General features: G+C 36.3%; 1 protein-coding gene across 1 annotated transcript in view; it reads right to left on the bottom strand.

The window, feature by feature from the left end:
* Nucleotides 1-3,311: 3,311 nt before the first annotated feature.
* Nucleotides 3,312-17,494, bottom strand: part of LOC128375840 (M1-specific T cell receptor beta chain-like) — a 37,414-nt gene continuing 23,231 nt past the window's right edge. Inside the window, exons 3-7 of the mRNA XM_053336258.1 lie at nucleotides 8,204-8,250; nucleotides 3,968-4,318; nucleotides 3,850-3,879; nucleotides 3,583-3,689; nucleotides 3,312-3,410 (exon numbers count right to left, since the gene is read on the bottom strand). Coding sequence (XP_053192233.1) covers nucleotides 3,393-3,410; nucleotides 3,583-3,689; nucleotides 3,850-3,879; nucleotides 3,968-4,318; nucleotides 8,204-8,250 — 553 coding nt within the window. The 3' untranslated portion in view covers nucleotides 3,312-3,392. The remainder of the gene's footprint in view (nucleotides 3,411-3,582; nucleotides 3,690-3,849; nucleotides 3,880-3,967; nucleotides 4,319-8,203; nucleotides 8,251-17,494) is intronic.

Here is a 17,494-nt window from a genome sequence, read left to right on the forward strand (position 1 = left end):
CACAATACAAGAATGCAACAAAAAAGGGACTCATCGCTTTCCTGTAGGTGTAGTTTAATCTGAATTTGGAGCTTTACACTGAGCTCTTTGTTCAGGGAGTCTGTTAAACACTGAATTTGGAAATCATAAACTAGGTGCCTTAAAAATGTAGGTACTGTATAAACCTGTGAAGTCTATTGAATGAGATGAAGCTTGACTCAGACTTTCTCTCTGTTCCTTGCTTTGCCACATCTTTAACATAAGTTATTACTCACTGGACCTACATGGTCTCTGTTTTCTAGAGAATCATGTTAACTTTACTGTAAGGTCATTAAAAGGATTGTTGTAAAAATTAAATATCTGCTGTATTGTTTTGACCACTACCCTTTTTTTAATCAATGTTTCGGCATTTCACTGATACGGGGCTGTACAAGGAGCTCATACCAGACTATGGCCTTCTATTTTAACCTCATATTGTTTATTTTTATGTAATTATTTGACAATAAAAATAATATTTTGATAAAACTTTCTGGTGGTTTGATGTATGTGAATCCTACACAGGACTTGCAGTTCTTGTTTTCACCACTGGGGGTCATGCAACATGACATACAACTGCTTGAAACTGAACATGAGTGTTTGTGTCTGGTTGCTGTAGTGCTGTAAAAGATTAATATATTTTACATTACATTACATTACTAAATGTATTAAGTTTACTTTTCATAATTGTAATTTAGCAATAATACGATTCAGTCTACTGTATTAAATATGGCCTGTTACTGAAGAGAAGTTATAGTCCAACAAACTTTCACAGCCTTGTATTTTAATGAAAGCCTGAAATATAAGAATGAATTACTCTGAACACAGCAGCACATTTGCTCTCACAAGTTCTTAATTTTACTTTAATAGCATCACCAGGTGGTTGTCATCAGAGTTAGTTGAATAAATACCAGGTGGGCCAGATAATTGCTCAGCAGCATCAATTAGTCTTCGTCACAGAACCAGAAGCAGGTGGGTTTTTGCTTTTGTGTATGGACACGCTCAATTAATTATTATTATTATTGTTCAGGGGATTATTCAAGACTCTTTACTGTCTATTAATGGAAACAGACTCCATAAGAAGTATAATGCCCCATATTATCTTTGATCTTTTTGATATTGTTGTATAGGCTATGTAAATATAATTGTGATGAAGATGACAATTTCAACACGAAACATTCCTGCCTCTTCTTGTCATTCAATATGAGTGGAAGGATTTGACATCTTTACTCTGGTTTCTATATTTTAATGTTACACCTCTCAGCTTTAAGACTCAGTGCAAGTTAGGAATAAGAAACTGATGATTTAATATTCTTAACGTTTACCTGTAGATAGTTTATCTTTGGTTTTCTGTTAAAGAGAAATGAAAACAAATGCACGCAAACCTTTGAAGATAAACAAGAACAAAAAAAATAACAACACAGACTCGGCTATATAAAATGACAGTACCATCTCACCAACGCTCGCCAAGTCCATCAAGACAAACATGCACAAGGCAGTTTGAAATTGAAATCCATTGTGGATCACTCAGCTTTGCAGGACACCAACTCTGGTCTGCCTGGTTGTAAAAATAATGATTCAAACTTTATTTGCAAAGTTTCAGAGGTTGTGAAGCAATGTTTTGTTTTGTTTTTTGTTTCATAACCAACGATAAAAACAGTAACTTTTAACTAAATTCATCCACAGTTCAGGGTTGGCTGTGGAGATAAAAATATCTTGCTCACAGATGTCAGACACACCATGTTTCTGTTGTCAGAGCAGACATTGTTTCCTGTTTATCTGACTCCAGCGAGCAAAAACATGTTTTGATTCCCACTTTAGAAATATTTTTACTGTTTGATGTGGGACAAACGCATTTAATACATTTAAAAAATGTATGCTTCAGACATGGTCACATGGCTTATAGCATCTCATACAATATTTCAGATGAAACTAATGAGACTACAATTTAATTCTAATAGCCACTGAATTAAAGTGTGATAGTTGTCTTATGGCCAACTGATACGGTTTTGATCTTTCTGACTGCAATAAAATTCATAACTTAAAAAATTTAACGTCAATATTTTTGCCCCAGATCTCATTAAACATCCTCTGTGTGTTAAAACACATGTTCATGTTCATACTGTAGCTTCAGTTGACACAGAATTGGAAACTTTGCCAGCTGTTTGCTCAGAGATGTGGAGGGCAGCGGTCGAGGAGGGGTTGGTGCAGAGATGCAGGTGCACTCTGTGAGACGGAGGTTGTGGTAAAGTGGAAGGTTGCACCTTCATCATTTCTCAGCACAGAGAATGATCTGCAGGCTGCTCTGTGACCACATCCTCTCCTCTGCTGTCGCTCTCTACTCCTCTGCAGGGTTTCAAACCCCCGTTTGTTTCCCTCACCAACAACCGCTTTGACATCCTTCTATACACAGATGAGAACGTTGATTTCCTGTTGTTATGTGGTTTACTCACACTCTCACATTTACTTTTCTACTGTGGGTCTTTAACCTAAAGAAAGAGAGTCTTTATTCATGAAGTTAGTACAAACTGTAATTCTCAGTTGTGCAAAGTGAGGGGAAAAACAGATGCACCTACTTGCATCAGTAAAAAAAAAAAAAATCTGATAATTTGTTTCAATTTAATTCATCAAGTAAATGTCACCAGAAAACAGCACTTCAGACACCTTTCAGTTTGCTCATTGGAAAATCTTGTTATGACAAAACTGATGCTTTCTTGAGCTGAGTTGTTTCAACATGTGGGTGAATAATAGCTGATTTCTCAGAAAACAGGCAGGAAAAGGCGACCTACTAAAAATACCTCACACTGTCTCTGGAAACAGTGATGTTGAGTGCAAGATTAGTTGTGAGAGCTGTGTGTGTGGGTGTGGGGGGGGGGGGGGGGGGGGGCAATTTGGAGCAACTGCCAAACTTGTCTGTGTGATCTCTTCTTTGTTGCTTTTTTGTCAGTTAACCACTGAGTATGAATAGTGTCTGACATGACGATGAATCTGGTTTAGATACACACTGTATGTAATCTAAGTCTAATTCAGTAATTCAATATTTATGAAGAAAAAAAGAAAACATGCTTTTCAAGATTATGTGAAATACTTTTATTGAAAAGAAAATGTAGCAAACATCAGCTTACAACTACACACTAACACGCATTATAGAAGCAAATATAAAACCTTGATGCCAAAGTATTTGTGTGCCAGTTATAGCTTTGACATTGTAACAAAAATATGCATAAGACTGTTCCTCTACATGTGTGCAGAATTAATTCATCTGAATATTGAAAGCCAATACTTTGTAACATACAACAAAGTCAATATGTAACTTCAATCTTTATTTACAGAAACAAACAGAATCGACCTCTGAAGTTCAGGCTCCAGCTCAGCTCTCATTTGTTGTGTTTTCCCTGCAACAGAAAGAGAAAAACACAATGTCTTAATGTCATCAACTCTTTTTACTTTGTGTTCATGCACATGATCAAATATATGAGTTAGTTTTTATGTCAAGTACAGGAAATTAAAGCTAATCAAAGCATCTGAGCAACAGAAACAGATCATGCTACATTATATGGAACAAACCTGAAGCTTCCACACCAGAAACACAACAAAAGCTCCATAGACGCAGCTCTTGGCGATGAAAACACCGTAGGAGAGTTTGAGTCTCTGTGTGCCCTTCAAATATTTCTCTGCAGAAGGTTCAAACATTCACATAAGTGACACGATTCAAAGATGAATTATTCAGTTATACATAAATCCTTCTTCAAATCTATAAGATGCTGTATGTGATGATAAGCATGGTAGAATTTATGCATTGAGGTGTACACAATCACAAAATAATATATTTACCTCTTGTCATCCCCTCCCCTTCAGCTGATAGAAGAATAAACACAGATTAGACAGGGACAAATGAGCTTTATATACATTTGTTACAAAAAATCATTTTTGGAATTATAAATGAACATACCTTCTACGCCTCGAATTTCATCAGGAAAATCTTCATAACTGTCTGCCTGGTTGTAGAAGGTGACAATGCAGGTGAACTTATTGTCAGGATTGAACCATTTCACAGCAGGAACCCTCAGCCTGCTGGTGATGCTGTAGGTCTTTCCTTTTCGCAGGGCAGCGTTGTCCGTCGCCACACCCTCGGTGGTCTCTGTCTCACCGATCTTCCATTTAACACTGACATGGTCTGGGTAGAAACCAGAGGCCACACAAACTAAGGTCTTCTTCCTTTCGCTGTCTTTTGAGTTTCGACACTCTTGTAGCGATGGTGGAAGCACTTTCACTGTTGGTTTAGTGATAGGATGGTCTGGTTCTGCAAAGACAAAGTGCATCAATCAATTGAGCTGCATATAATGTACTGCTAACCAACCTCTAATCTACATCTGATACCACATTTTAGACATGAATACTGACATACAAAAAGATAAAGAACTTTTTCACACTGAACATCATCACCAAATAAAACATGATCATTATAGATTCAAGTCATTTGGATTTGACTTCCTCAGAAAAAGGTTTAATGACACTACCATAAGAAATGATCTTACCAACAACTGTTAGCCTGGTTCCTTCTCCAAAATAAGCAGGGTAGTTGCCAGAGCACACTGCTGACTTGTATGTGAAAAACTGACAAAGATCTACAAGGGCCGAATGAACCTCTAACATATGTTTTACTTTTTGATTCAAGAAAGGAAATACACCATTTTATCATATGTTTGCAACTTAGAAAATGGATATCATAAATGATTTTATAATACCTTCTGAATGCCAATTTTTACAACTACAACAGTAAGTCTGATGCCTAGCCTGCAGAGCAAAGCCCTTTTACCGTAGAACAGAAAGATTTATCTCAAATTTACATTTTCTTTTGCAGTTTTGAGAACAAACCTGCACAGAATCACATTTTGTCTCAAGGAAATAAATAAATAAGACTTTAAAACAGCAGTTTTTTTTTAAACTTCACTCAACAGCAATCTTACCAGGAGACACATTTTCTTTCCTAAACAACAAAACGATGTATAACTGTAATCTTAATAACACTAAACACACCATGATCATTACAGGTGGCCAAACTCACTTCATGAAGATTTAATTTCAGATTAATGTTTAGTTTTATGAAATTAGCTGATCTTACCAACAACTGTTAGCCTGGTTCCTTCTCCAAACTCAGCAGGATAAGCACCAGAACACACTGATAACGTGCATGTAAAAAACTAACAAAGACCTGCTGCTATTATTGATTTATCTCAGCTCATAAATTAGAAACACACTACAGCTCCAAGAAATTACTAAATAAAATGAGGGTTTCATTTCATATAAATATTTGGTTTTATTAAGTTATTGCAGTGATCTTACCAACTACTGTTAGCCTGGTTCCTTCTCCAAACTCAGCAGGATAAGTACCAGAACACACTGATAACATGCATGTAAAAAACTAACAAAGACCTGCTGCTATTATTGATTTATCTCAGCTCATAAATTTGAAATTTATGAACTGAGAGCAAACCAGCACAGAAACACACACTACAGCTCCAAGAATTCACTAAATAAAATGAAGGTTTCATTTCATATTATTAAGTTATTGCAGTGATCTTACCAACAACTGTTAGCCTGGTTCCTTCTCCAAAATAAGCAGGATTGCCAGAGCACACTGCTGACTTGTATGTAAAAAACTGACAAAGACCTTCAAGCACTACATGAACCTCTCACTTTAACTTAACTTAACTTTTTTTTGATAATTGACAGATTGCCTACACTACAGTTACAACACACACTGATTCATTTACTTTGTACAGTTTTTAAAAAACTGAATCTGAGACAATGTTGGCTGTCATGAGAACTATAAACTACAAACATCTCACAGTTTAAAGGTAAAGAATCAACTTTAAAATTAAAAGTCTGATGCATAGACCAAACATGTATGTGAGATTCATCTTATTCTGTAGATTTTATATTTTCTTTGGCACTTTTGACACAATTGAATTTTTGAACATTAATACAATAATTTACCAGATCAAGGTTAACTGAGGCTCAGAAAACAAACATTATTGATATGATTTCTGTAATTGTCTTACCTAAAACTGTCAGTCTGGTGCCACTGCCAAAGTAAGCAGGGTCGTAGTTGTTCACACTGATACGAGGCTACAAAAAAAGCTCTTCAACCTTTCTGCACTGAAAGCTGTGAACTCATTGTGCTCTTTTCTCACATAAACGAAAAACCCTCCGGCAAAAAAATGTGTAATAAATACCTTTTCTATACCAAACTGAATCAGCACCTGAAAAAGGTCTAACATCTAATTTAAGGTCAATTTTAAAGTAATAAAAAACAACTCAACTTTAACTTGGTATAACTAACTGGTTTGCCATTTTTCCTGGAGAATATTATGCCATTATGTTTTCAGTAATAGTTTTGTCTTACCTAAAACAGTGAGTTTAGTTCCAGCTCCAAAGTAAGCTTCTGACTGTGAACTCACAGTATTATATAGTGCTGATAAGAACTCACTGAGAGTAATAATCTGGGCATTGAGCCAAATACTGTATTGCTGCAGCACTTTTACAGAAGAACATAAACAAGACTTATTTATTACAGACATAAACTAACTCCAAGATGAACTTCTTTTACAGCATCAATAGTTTTATGTTATTGAATAGAAGGTCTGAAGGATTATTTTTTCATACATGACATTTTTCTTACTGACATAAAGTAGAACAAGCTGTGAATCATAAAATTACTTTTGCAGGTTTTCTTACCTAAAACAGTGAGTTTAGTTCCAGCTCCAAAGTAAGCCTCGTTGTTGTAGGAGCACAGTGTTTCTATCGTAACAAAAACTCTTCCTACTGCTTCTCTTTGTCTGTGACACTTTGAATTTATTCTAACATTGTCATTCTTTGACATGTAAAGACTTCCACTGTAATGTATTGTAGTTTATAAAACAGTTAACTTATCCTAGACTTATTATTCACTTTTGAACATATATTCATGTTTTTTGTGGCTATTTTACAACTACTAAACCTAGTAATGATTTGAAACAGACTTTTATCACTAATACTGTTTTAGAATCAGCTTTGAAGTAACTGCGTGTCAAAACATCTTAATGAAATGAAACCAGAGCAATATTTAATGAACTTAAAAATGAATTCTTACCTAAAACAGTTAGTTTTGTTCCAGCACCAAAGGAAGCTGCTGCACCAGCACCAGAGTCACAGTGCACTGGTTCAGTGCTCAAAACAGTCCAAGATGCTGCTTTTACTTTGCTTCTTCACTTTTTGGTTGCCATTAAGTGTTTCATAACCAACCAATGTATTCAATGTTTTACTAGTTGTACATATTTGATTTCTGTTATGAGAAGAAAATTTGATGTCTTACTTACCAAGAACTGTGAGTTTTGTGCCTTGGCCGAAATAAGCTTCGTACTGACACAGCGTTCAAGCTTAACCTCAAAAACTACTGAGCTGAACTGTGAGGACGCAGGTGCAGTAGGTTTCTTAAGAACTACTGAATTTCAATGCCTGTTTAGCACAGTGACTGTTAAACACATGGTTGGATCATGGATGGTCAGGTCAAGCCTTTAAATAACTTTACAGTGTCAAATAAACCTTAACAAAATAACATCAGAGCAATATCTTATAAACTTTAAAAATGATTTCTTACCTAAAACTGTTAATTTTGTTCCTCCACCAAAGAAAGCTTCATAACCAGAGTCACAGTGCACTGGATCAATGCTCAAAACTGTTCAAGATGCTGCTTTTACTTTACTTCTTTAATTTTTTAGTCTTAACAAGACAACATCGGAGCCAACACCAGAGCAATATTTAATTCATTTTAAAATGATTTCTTACCTAAAACAGTTAATTTAGTTCCAGCACCAAAGTAAGCCTCTTCAGCACCAGAGTCACAGCGCACTGGATCAGTGCTCAAAACAGATGCTGCTTTTACTTTGCTTCTTTACTTTTTACTTTTATATGAAATGTAACTTTATTTTACAGTAAAATACAAAAGCTTTCACATGATGTAAGCGAGACAAAATAGTTTCTCTCTTACTTACCAAGAACAGTCAGTTTTGTGCCTTGGCCGAAATAAGCTTCGTTCTGACACAGCGTTTCAGCTTGATATCAAAAACTACTGAGCTGAACATGAACTATAAAGACTCAGGTGCAGTCAACTACAAAGCTTTTTACATTTGTTCTGATTTCTTACCTAAAACAGTCAGTTTTGTTCCTCCACCGAAGAAAGCTTCAGCACCACTACCAGAGTCACAGTGCACTCAATCAGTGCTTAAAACATCCCAAGATGCTGCTTTTACTTTGCTTCTTTACTTTTTGGTTAAATATGACTTTTCTTTCAATCCAGAAAGCAACTTCTGCTGCTCTGTAGTCTCATTTTTACAGCTTGTTTAAAATTCTAAACTGTTTTCCTCAACAACCAACCTGTAAGACTTCATTATGTTTTATTTGCCTCACAAATAGATACATGAGAAGAAATGTGGATGTCTTACTTACCAAGAACAGTCAGTTTGGTGCCTTGGCCAAAAGAAGCTTCGACATTGGCACAGCGTTTAAGCTTAACATCAAAAACTACTGAGCTGAACTGGAACTATAAAGACTTAGATCCAGTAAGTTTCTATAGGAACTACCCCTTTACAAAGAGAGTTTCTATCTAGTGTTTCTAATTTTTTACAATCGTTCTGATTTCTTACCTAAAACAGTCAGTTTTGTTCCTCCACCAAAGAAAGCTTCACGGCCATCAGAGTCACAGTGCACTCAATCAATGCTCAAAACAGCACAACATGCTGCTCTATTGTATGATTTTCACAGCTTGTATATAATTCTAAACTGTATCGCTCAACGACCAAACTCTACACCTGTTTTATTTGCCTTACAAATTATTTCATGAAAAGAAATTGTATCGTCTTACTTACCAAGAACAGTCAGTTTTGTGCCTTGGCCGAAATGAGCTTGAGCATTGGCACAGCGTTTCAGCTTAACATCAAAAACTACTGAGCTGAACTAGACCTACAAAGACTCAAGTGCAGTACGTTTCTTAAGGAACTCAATTACAAAAATGTATGCAGTTGTTCTGTTTTCTTACCTAAAACAGTCAGTTTTGTTCCTCCACCAAAGAAAGCTTCACCACCAGCAGTGTCACAGTGCACTCAATCAGTGCTCAAACAGGCCAAGGTGCTGCTTGTACTTTGCTTCTTTACTTTTTGGTCTCTTTTATTGTATCAAATATTACATCAATATGAATATTATATTATTGCCTTACAAATGATTTCATTAGAAGAAATTGTATCGTCTTACTTACCAAGAACTGTCAGTTTTGTGCCTTGGCCGAAGTAAGCTTCATAATTGACACAGCGTTTAAGCTTAACATCAAAAACTACTGAGCTGAACTTAAACTATAAAATACAGTCGATATCTTAATGCACCGGTCTAATTACAAAGCGTATTACACGTGTCCAACCTTTATAATTTTTCACTTACCTAAAACAGTCAGTTTTGTTCCTTTTCCAAAGTATGCTTCGTTGGCATTGTCACAGTGCAGAAATACAGAACATGAAACTCCTCTGCCTTTCTTTACCAGAATTACCTTTAGATAGTTTTTACAAATCCTTTTTATCAATACGGAGACTCTAAAGCAATGTGACTTTATCAAAACACATAAATAAACTGAAATATTTACCTAAAACTGTCAGTTTGGTTCCTTGTCCAAAGTAAGCCGGCTGATTGTTGGTCACAGTGTTCTCACTTTAGCTCAATAGCTCAGCTTTTTAATCACAACTGATTTTTCATTTAATGTCATGCAAACAACTTTACTGCTTTATATTTGTTACAGTGAACTTTAGTGTTGAGAGGTCTGACTTACCCAAGACTGTGAGTTTTGTTCCCTTTCCAAAGTAAGGTTCAGCTCCAGTGTCACACTGAATCCCTCCTCAACCAAAAAGTCACTAAACTTTCCATAATCAGCATGTTTAGACACAGTCTAATAATCCACAGGATGAAGAAGGTTCAGACATGAAGATGAGCTTCATATTGTCCAAAGATGTTTTGTTTTTGTCAGTGTAAATTAAACAAACGGCAAGTGCTGCACATATGAACTGAAAGTTATTTTTAAAAAAATAATTCTGCCAAATTTCCAAATTAAAGTCGACTGCCCAATACTATAGTTGCCTGGCATCTCACAAACCATCATAATTTTGATGTTTTCTGCTCTAAAAAGTGTCTAAAGTAGTGTGTAGCAGTCTACACAATGGTTTTTAATGGGAGGAGGTTTTTGTACGACGGCTATATAGGATTGTATCACCGTGGCCCCCTGTCCCCACAGTGAAAATTCATAATACAAAAACCTAAAGACTCTTTCTTTCTCTCCTCCCCGCCTCCCCCACCCAGCTTCCCCATATCTCAGCCTCCATCTCTCTCTGTCTGTGGGAGCAGCTGTGAGGTCGGGCTGACTGGTGGCTGAACAAGCTCCAACATGACTGCTGCTATTTCTGTGACAGCTAAGAAAAGAAGCAAGACGGATGGAAGGAAAAGGTAAACTGTGTTTGTTTTTAGCTGCTCAGAGGAAGTGACATCTCTCTTGGTCACACCTCTTTATCCCACCCAGCTGTCAGAGAAGTGAGGAGGAACATTTACTCAGTAACATACACTGACTGATGTGACTGATACTTTAGGATATGGAGCCTAACGCTACATTAAATCAATCCATTTTTTAATTGATTTATTTCAGTCATGATGTTATAATGTTTTCTAATGGTTTGATATGAGAAAGAGGAGAATCATAATGTGAATTAGTATATTATCAATCACTCATGACATCATGAGGCTCAATGTTTGTCATTTCAAGGTGTAATACATTACGCATTAGTGTATTCAGTGAACAATATAGTCATATATATATATCAAGTCAAGTCAAGTCAAGTTTATTGTGTGTGTGTGTGTGTGTGTGTGTGTGTGTGTGTGTGTGTGTGTGTGTGTGTGTGTGTGTGTGTGTGTGTGTGTGTGTGGTTCTCTAAATAAAAAAACTAATTAAATGAAACATATTAAGTTAATATCAAAAATCAATGCTCATTATCACCTGTCTTTTGAAAACAGACATTGTATATGACCTTTATCAGACAGTCACAGTTGATACAAGATACAAGAAATATAGTGAAACACACCTCAAACTTATAAAACCTTTCATTGTCTATTTATTCCTTCTTAATGAAACTTACTGTGTTGTGAAACATTATTCATATGATGTTCTGTCACAGCTGCTCAGGAGAGATCATTTTTTAAAGGAATTGAATTATATCATAATAATTCTTTACCATAAAGGCATTTTAATTACACTAAAGAATCCTGACTACTGAAAAGATATTTTAAATGTATATGTAATCCTACAAGAGCCCAGTAGAGGTCAGTGGTTGCTAAACTCTTAAACCCAATGTGCTTTTGATATTGTTAGAAAATCATAATAAAATAATAAAGTAGAGACTTCATTAGAGAGTGACACAGATGAGAAAGCATGGAGGAAAATAATAATGAATGTGACAAATATTTAAACACCTGGTGCCTTATCTGAATCGATCAGCTTTGTGGTGTTGCTTTGTGGTGACTTGCAGTAGTTCTCATACCTTCAGTGAACTGTTGGAAATTCATTGTGCTGTTTTTATAACATATTTTATTTTGAAATTAATGGCCCAATCCTCAATTTTATGTCACATTGGTGGTAGTTGTCTGTCATGTCTCACATCCCAACAAAATGGTGACCCTCAGAGTTCAACACATTGGCCCTCATCACTCATCCCTGCTCTTGGTTTTCTCTTGAGGTTTATGTTTAGCTGTTGTAGCTTTCTGAACCACTGTGCTTTACTGGAGGCACAGTAATACACAGCTGAGTCTCCGGCTTCAGCATTGAGTATCTCCAGATTCGAATTAAGCATGTCAGGCCGGGTCATGGTATACTTTGTTTCGTTGAAAGGAGGTTCAATTTTTGATGAATCTTCACTAGTAGAATATCCTAACAGCTCTAATTTTTCCCCACCGCTGCTTTGTCTGTACCAGTACATGTAATAATATGTGTTATCATCTTGTTTACACTGCAAAGTTGCAGCCTTGTCTCCTCCACGGCTGAATAAAGATGGAGGCTGTTCAATTTTTACACAGAAGGAGAAATCTGGAAAATAAGAAAGAAGACAACAAGTTAGCATACAATAATAACTGCAGCAAAAAAAAAAGAAAATTGTAAAAGATAAATCATTATTGTTCTTTCAAATGAATGAAAACATTCTCACTTGAGAATATTAGAACTGCAAACAAAACAGCGTTCATTTCCACGGTGGTCAAATGTTTAAGTATAAAAACATGAGAGCAGTCTACATCACAGTCATAACTCTGCTTGTCTTCATTTATTGCCACTGCAGTTAAAACATACTGTATGTAATATGATCTGATCCTCCCTGTACTCTCTGTTTTTCACACTTTAACTAAGAACTCCCTGCCCACACTGAGTCACTTTCACACAGTCATGTGGAGGAAGTTTCTCAGTACAGCTTCTCTCTCCTAGTGGACACTGACCAGCAACTGCAGCCTTTCTAAACAGCACTGTGAGAGGTTCTTGGAGGATTTTAGAAGTTATCAAAGTTATTACTGAATCTATAACAGATAAGGTTGTTAACTTGAAATAATTTAATTTAAATTATTTGTACAAGAAAACAAAAACAAAAGGCCTGTTGCTTTATAAAAAGCATTTGACAATAAGGGTATACAAAACCATAACACAGACATGCCAGCCTAACTGATTTTGATCAAGTCCTCATAATTTATGTAACTTAGAATTGCCTCTCAAGGGTTTTTGGTCATACGTCAAGGATTGTGAGAATTACACACATACAAAAGAAAGCCTGGCTTTCAGCAAAATATTTTGTGATAAATTGATTGGGTCATGAACTGTCAATGTTGACATCCCATTTTGATATTTGAATACTGGACGTTATAAAAGAGAAAATCACAATCATGACATGACTTAACTTTTCATCACATGGCTACAAACCCTTCAAGTCAGCAAAAACATCACAGATTGTTGCATTTGACAACTTAAATCTCCACAATCTTTGTGTTTTTACTCTGCACACAAAAAAGAAACCAGCTTAAGGTCATTTATTTATTCTGCTCTCTATTAATAGTTTCATAATTTGGATCAGGTGAGATATATTCACAGTTTTACAGTTGTACCAGCAATATAACAAATGTTTTATAGTGATATCAATCAGTGTGGATATCAAGCCAACTTCCAGTAATATAAAGTTCAGGACTTCAACTCTACTGAAAACATATTATCATTGAACAGTTAAACTGTAACAATAAACCAAATAAGCCACAGCTCCTTCCTGCTGTGTGCCATCTGTGACAAACTGACTTGATATTTGTATGACTGTCTGGCCTGTGTGCATCACTGTGACTGGCAGCACAGTAGTAGGTGCTGCTGTCATTGAGAAACAGCTCATTGATTTGTAGGGAGAAGTTGTTGTTGGATGCGTCTAGAAAAGGCCTGAAGTGCCCCTCAGATTTGTCGTACTCTGTTAGTAGGAAATCCACTTGACCTCCGTAGTGGTTTTGTCGGTACCAGAGCATGGTGTAGCTGCTCATGCTGAACCCTGAACCCATACTGCAGTTCAACATCACTGTGCCTCCTGGTTGAGACATTTGATCTCCAGACTGAAGAACTTCAACACTCAGACCTGCAGCACATGAAGGATAATATTTCAGTGTGCCGCACATCGATGGATGATAGATGATGGAAAGTTGATAAACTTGAAAACACAAAACCCACCTGAGTGTAAAAGAAGGGAGAGATACACCACTGTGACAAACATGTTAGTGATCAATCTTCTTCCAGCTGAATGATGCAGAGTCACACCTCACATTGTTAAACGCAAGGGAAACATGAGGTCACAAGATCACATGATTAGAGAGTAGGACTGACTGTAATTGTCACTTTGAAGTGTGCGTTAATTCTGCATCAATTTGAGGATCATAACTTATTTTGAGTTCAACGTTTTTTTGGATCATTCATATACACATATTTTTTTAGGAAGGATGATGAACCTCATCTATTTTTCAGTAAGAGAAAGTGGGTAATATCATTGTATTTAATTTACAACATGCAAAACACCATCTAAAGTATAAAAACATGTGAATGGTTAATAGAATTACTGAACATTTTATTTGTACATTAACCAACAATTACCTTGCAAGTGTACAAACATATTTTTTCTGCTCATTTTAACAAGATGTTATATTCTTAGCAAGCGCAATTATGACACCATAACTTCAATGAGTTAGTTCATGTAACAACTCCAATGATGTCAGATAATGAAGAAGCTTCCACAATGTGTTAACTGGATCATTTACATCTTATTTTTATTTTTAAGAGGCAGCATGTTCCGTTACGCCATCATGTATTATACCTAATATTATATCTAATAATTAATCAAAGGTCCCGTAAATAGCAACAACACATCATATTTTCAATTCTAAAATAACTGAAACCATGAGCAGCAGCTGTCATTAGTTTCCATGCCGTAGCAGGTTTTTGGTAAAGCAGTTGTATTAAACCACATCACTGTGTGCTGGCAGCGCAGAAATACACAGCAGAGTCGGATAGATTCAGTGTGTGGATGATCAGAGATCCTCTCAGTCTTTCTTCTGTTGTCAGCTGGAATCTGTCTTGAAACTGGCTCTCGTAGTTTGGTTTGCCCTGCAGGACTGTGTACCCGATGAGGCTCATAGACTGATTACTCTGTTTGTGTTGGTACCACAACATTACTTGAAGGTTGTTGTCATCATGACTGCAGTTCATTCTGATCTCATCTTTCCCTTCCTTCACAATCTGAGAGGAGGATTGTTCAAAGGTAACACTCTCCACTGTCCCTGTGAAGAAAATACATTCAAGTTATTATAGATACATTGTTTTATCATAAGTACTGATTCACTACTGAATCTCAGGAGAAAAATACACATACAGACACAATATATTCAGAGAAAATGACTGATAATTGACATTACATTGACATTGATTACAGGCTTACGTTTAAGCATGACCAGTAAAAATCCATATATGTATAAAGCTGGAGGCATCATGGAGTTACAACTTCAACCAATTACCAGTTGAGTAGGCTATAAAAACAAATACAATTTCAATGTTTCACAACTCCCTCACAATTACAGGTGAAGCATCTGCATGTTGCTCTGCTCTGAGAAAACTTATTGGCCTACGTGTCAAATAAGAAATGGCTAACTTCCTCTCCTACATCACGACTTCCTCCTCTTCCCCACCTTCTTCCTGTACTTGTAAACTTGCAACTGATCATGTGACTGTCTCTGCCTCTTTAGTTCATTTGACCGCCTTCACTGTTTGTGTTGTTGAGTTGTTGAGAATAATATTTTATCATTGACAGTAACACCCATTGCTTGTTTGCTTGTACTGTAAAGGTGTTCAATTATAAATCACCCATTATGTTAATTGGCTGAACCTGCGGACTGATTGGGTCTTAGTGGAACCTGATTGGCCAATGCTTAATGATGCGGAAATGCCCCGCCCACTCTAAGAGCCGTTAATTTTTGAATTTCCGAAAGTCAAGGTACAGAGGTTAAAACCAACAGTAACGTTTACCGTGTTTAAATTAATTTGAGGTTAATTAATTTTAGTTTTAAAACAAGAGTAAGACCGCCTTAAACGGGTTGTATGTTATTTTAACAGTTGTTCGGAACAAAAACGACTGTCAAACAATTCGCATTCCTGGAGAGTTTTTCTGTTGCAAATAACTTGGAAATGTTCCCAAAGAGTTTGGTCGTCGTCAAGATACCTTGACTTCCAGTTTTTCTTCAACGAGGTAGGCATTTGATACTTGTGCTAACATGTATGGTTGATGTTTTGGCTTCAATACATTGGTGTTTGAATGCTCGGCCAAGCTAACGTTTGTATAGCAGGCTCTAGCCATTTGGAGCCCGGTTCTGCTTGAGGTTTCTTCACGTTGAAGGGGATTTTTTTCTTTGCCGCTGTCACTAAGTGCTTGCTCATGGGGAGATGTTGGGTGTCCTTAAATTAAATTAAATTAAATTAAATTAAAGAGTAGACCTAGAGCTGCTCTATGTGAAAAGGGCCTTGAGATGACTTTTTTGTTGTGATTTGGCGTCATATAAATACAGATTGATTGATTGACAGTTAACACTGATGCAACGGCAACTGGTATAACAGTAACTTAACTGATGTGACGGTTATTTAACTGATTTATCGATAATTTAAATGATCGTCAGTAGTTAGCAGTTAGTTATTTATTTTTCTTGGACACTTAATCAAATACTCAAATACTTAATTGATCATCAGTTAAGTTATATCAGTCATGTAACTTAACTGATGTAATGGTGACATACGGTAATTGAACTGATGTGGCGGTTAAACTGACATTTTGATATATAGGTAACGTTTGTGAAGCTTTTGGCTAACGTTTCCTGCGCCCGCCCCTACTGCCGTCATGTGTCTGCTATCTATCAGCTGGCAGAACATTTTTGCTCACAGTAGTTAAATTAGTGAAGACATTTTATGTGCTAACTGTCTCAGTGTGCTTAGTGTAAGTCAGCTACTGTTGGGACTTTGGAGTACCATTGTCAGTTAATTTGCAACATTAATGGTTTTCAGTCATATCAGTGGTTGTTGTGAATCCTTACCCTAACGTTTTGCAATTCATGTGTAACATTATTTCAGGTCTGAACTAGAGTTTTCCTGTTGTGCTCTTGGCTTTTTGGGATTTTCCCCCCAAAGGTTATAAGTATAGCAGTTTAATATTTGTAGACACTGGTGTTATATCAGATTATCACACACTTTATCCTATACTCATAGACTTGCTCCCTTTGCAAACTGATATAGTCATAGTTTTTGACAGCTGTTAACCAAAAAATGTGTGACCTTGGATGCCAGTATTCATACACAAACAGTGGCATAAATGTTAAGTATAGATCTCTCTTTTAACACCTCCTCCTACAGGTGAACTCTTTGGTCTTTTATAGCTGATCTTGGCACATATTCTAACATTTCTGTACACCAAAAACACAGATCTCAATGTTAGTGACACTAGAGGTACCATGTTTGGTAATGGCTGTCAAGATAAAACATACAGTAAAGTATGATTTAAAAAGGTTTGCAGTGATTCTTTGTTATTTTTACACAGTTTGTGGAAACTAGGTCTGTTCATTGTGATTTTCTCATTGGTCATGCATTTTCATTCTCATACAGTAATCACACACAACCCAACCACAGATTGTCTGACTCTAAAAATATGTATTCATTGAATTAATTTTAATCGCAGTTTAAATTTTTTTTCACTTGTTTAGGCAAATTCCCCTGGCCTGCCTCTCAGGATCTTGATTTTGAAAACGACAACATACGATGTCAGGGTTTTTGGTGAGGTGGTGACATTAAACCACACCACTGTGTACTGGCAGC

Source organism: Scomber japonicus, chromosome 16, assembly GCF_027409825.1.
Source record: "Scomber japonicus isolate fScoJap1 chromosome 16, fScoJap1.pri, whole genome shotgun sequence".
NCBI lineage: Eukaryota > Metazoa > Chordata > Actinopteri > Scombriformes > Scombridae > Scomber > Scomber japonicus.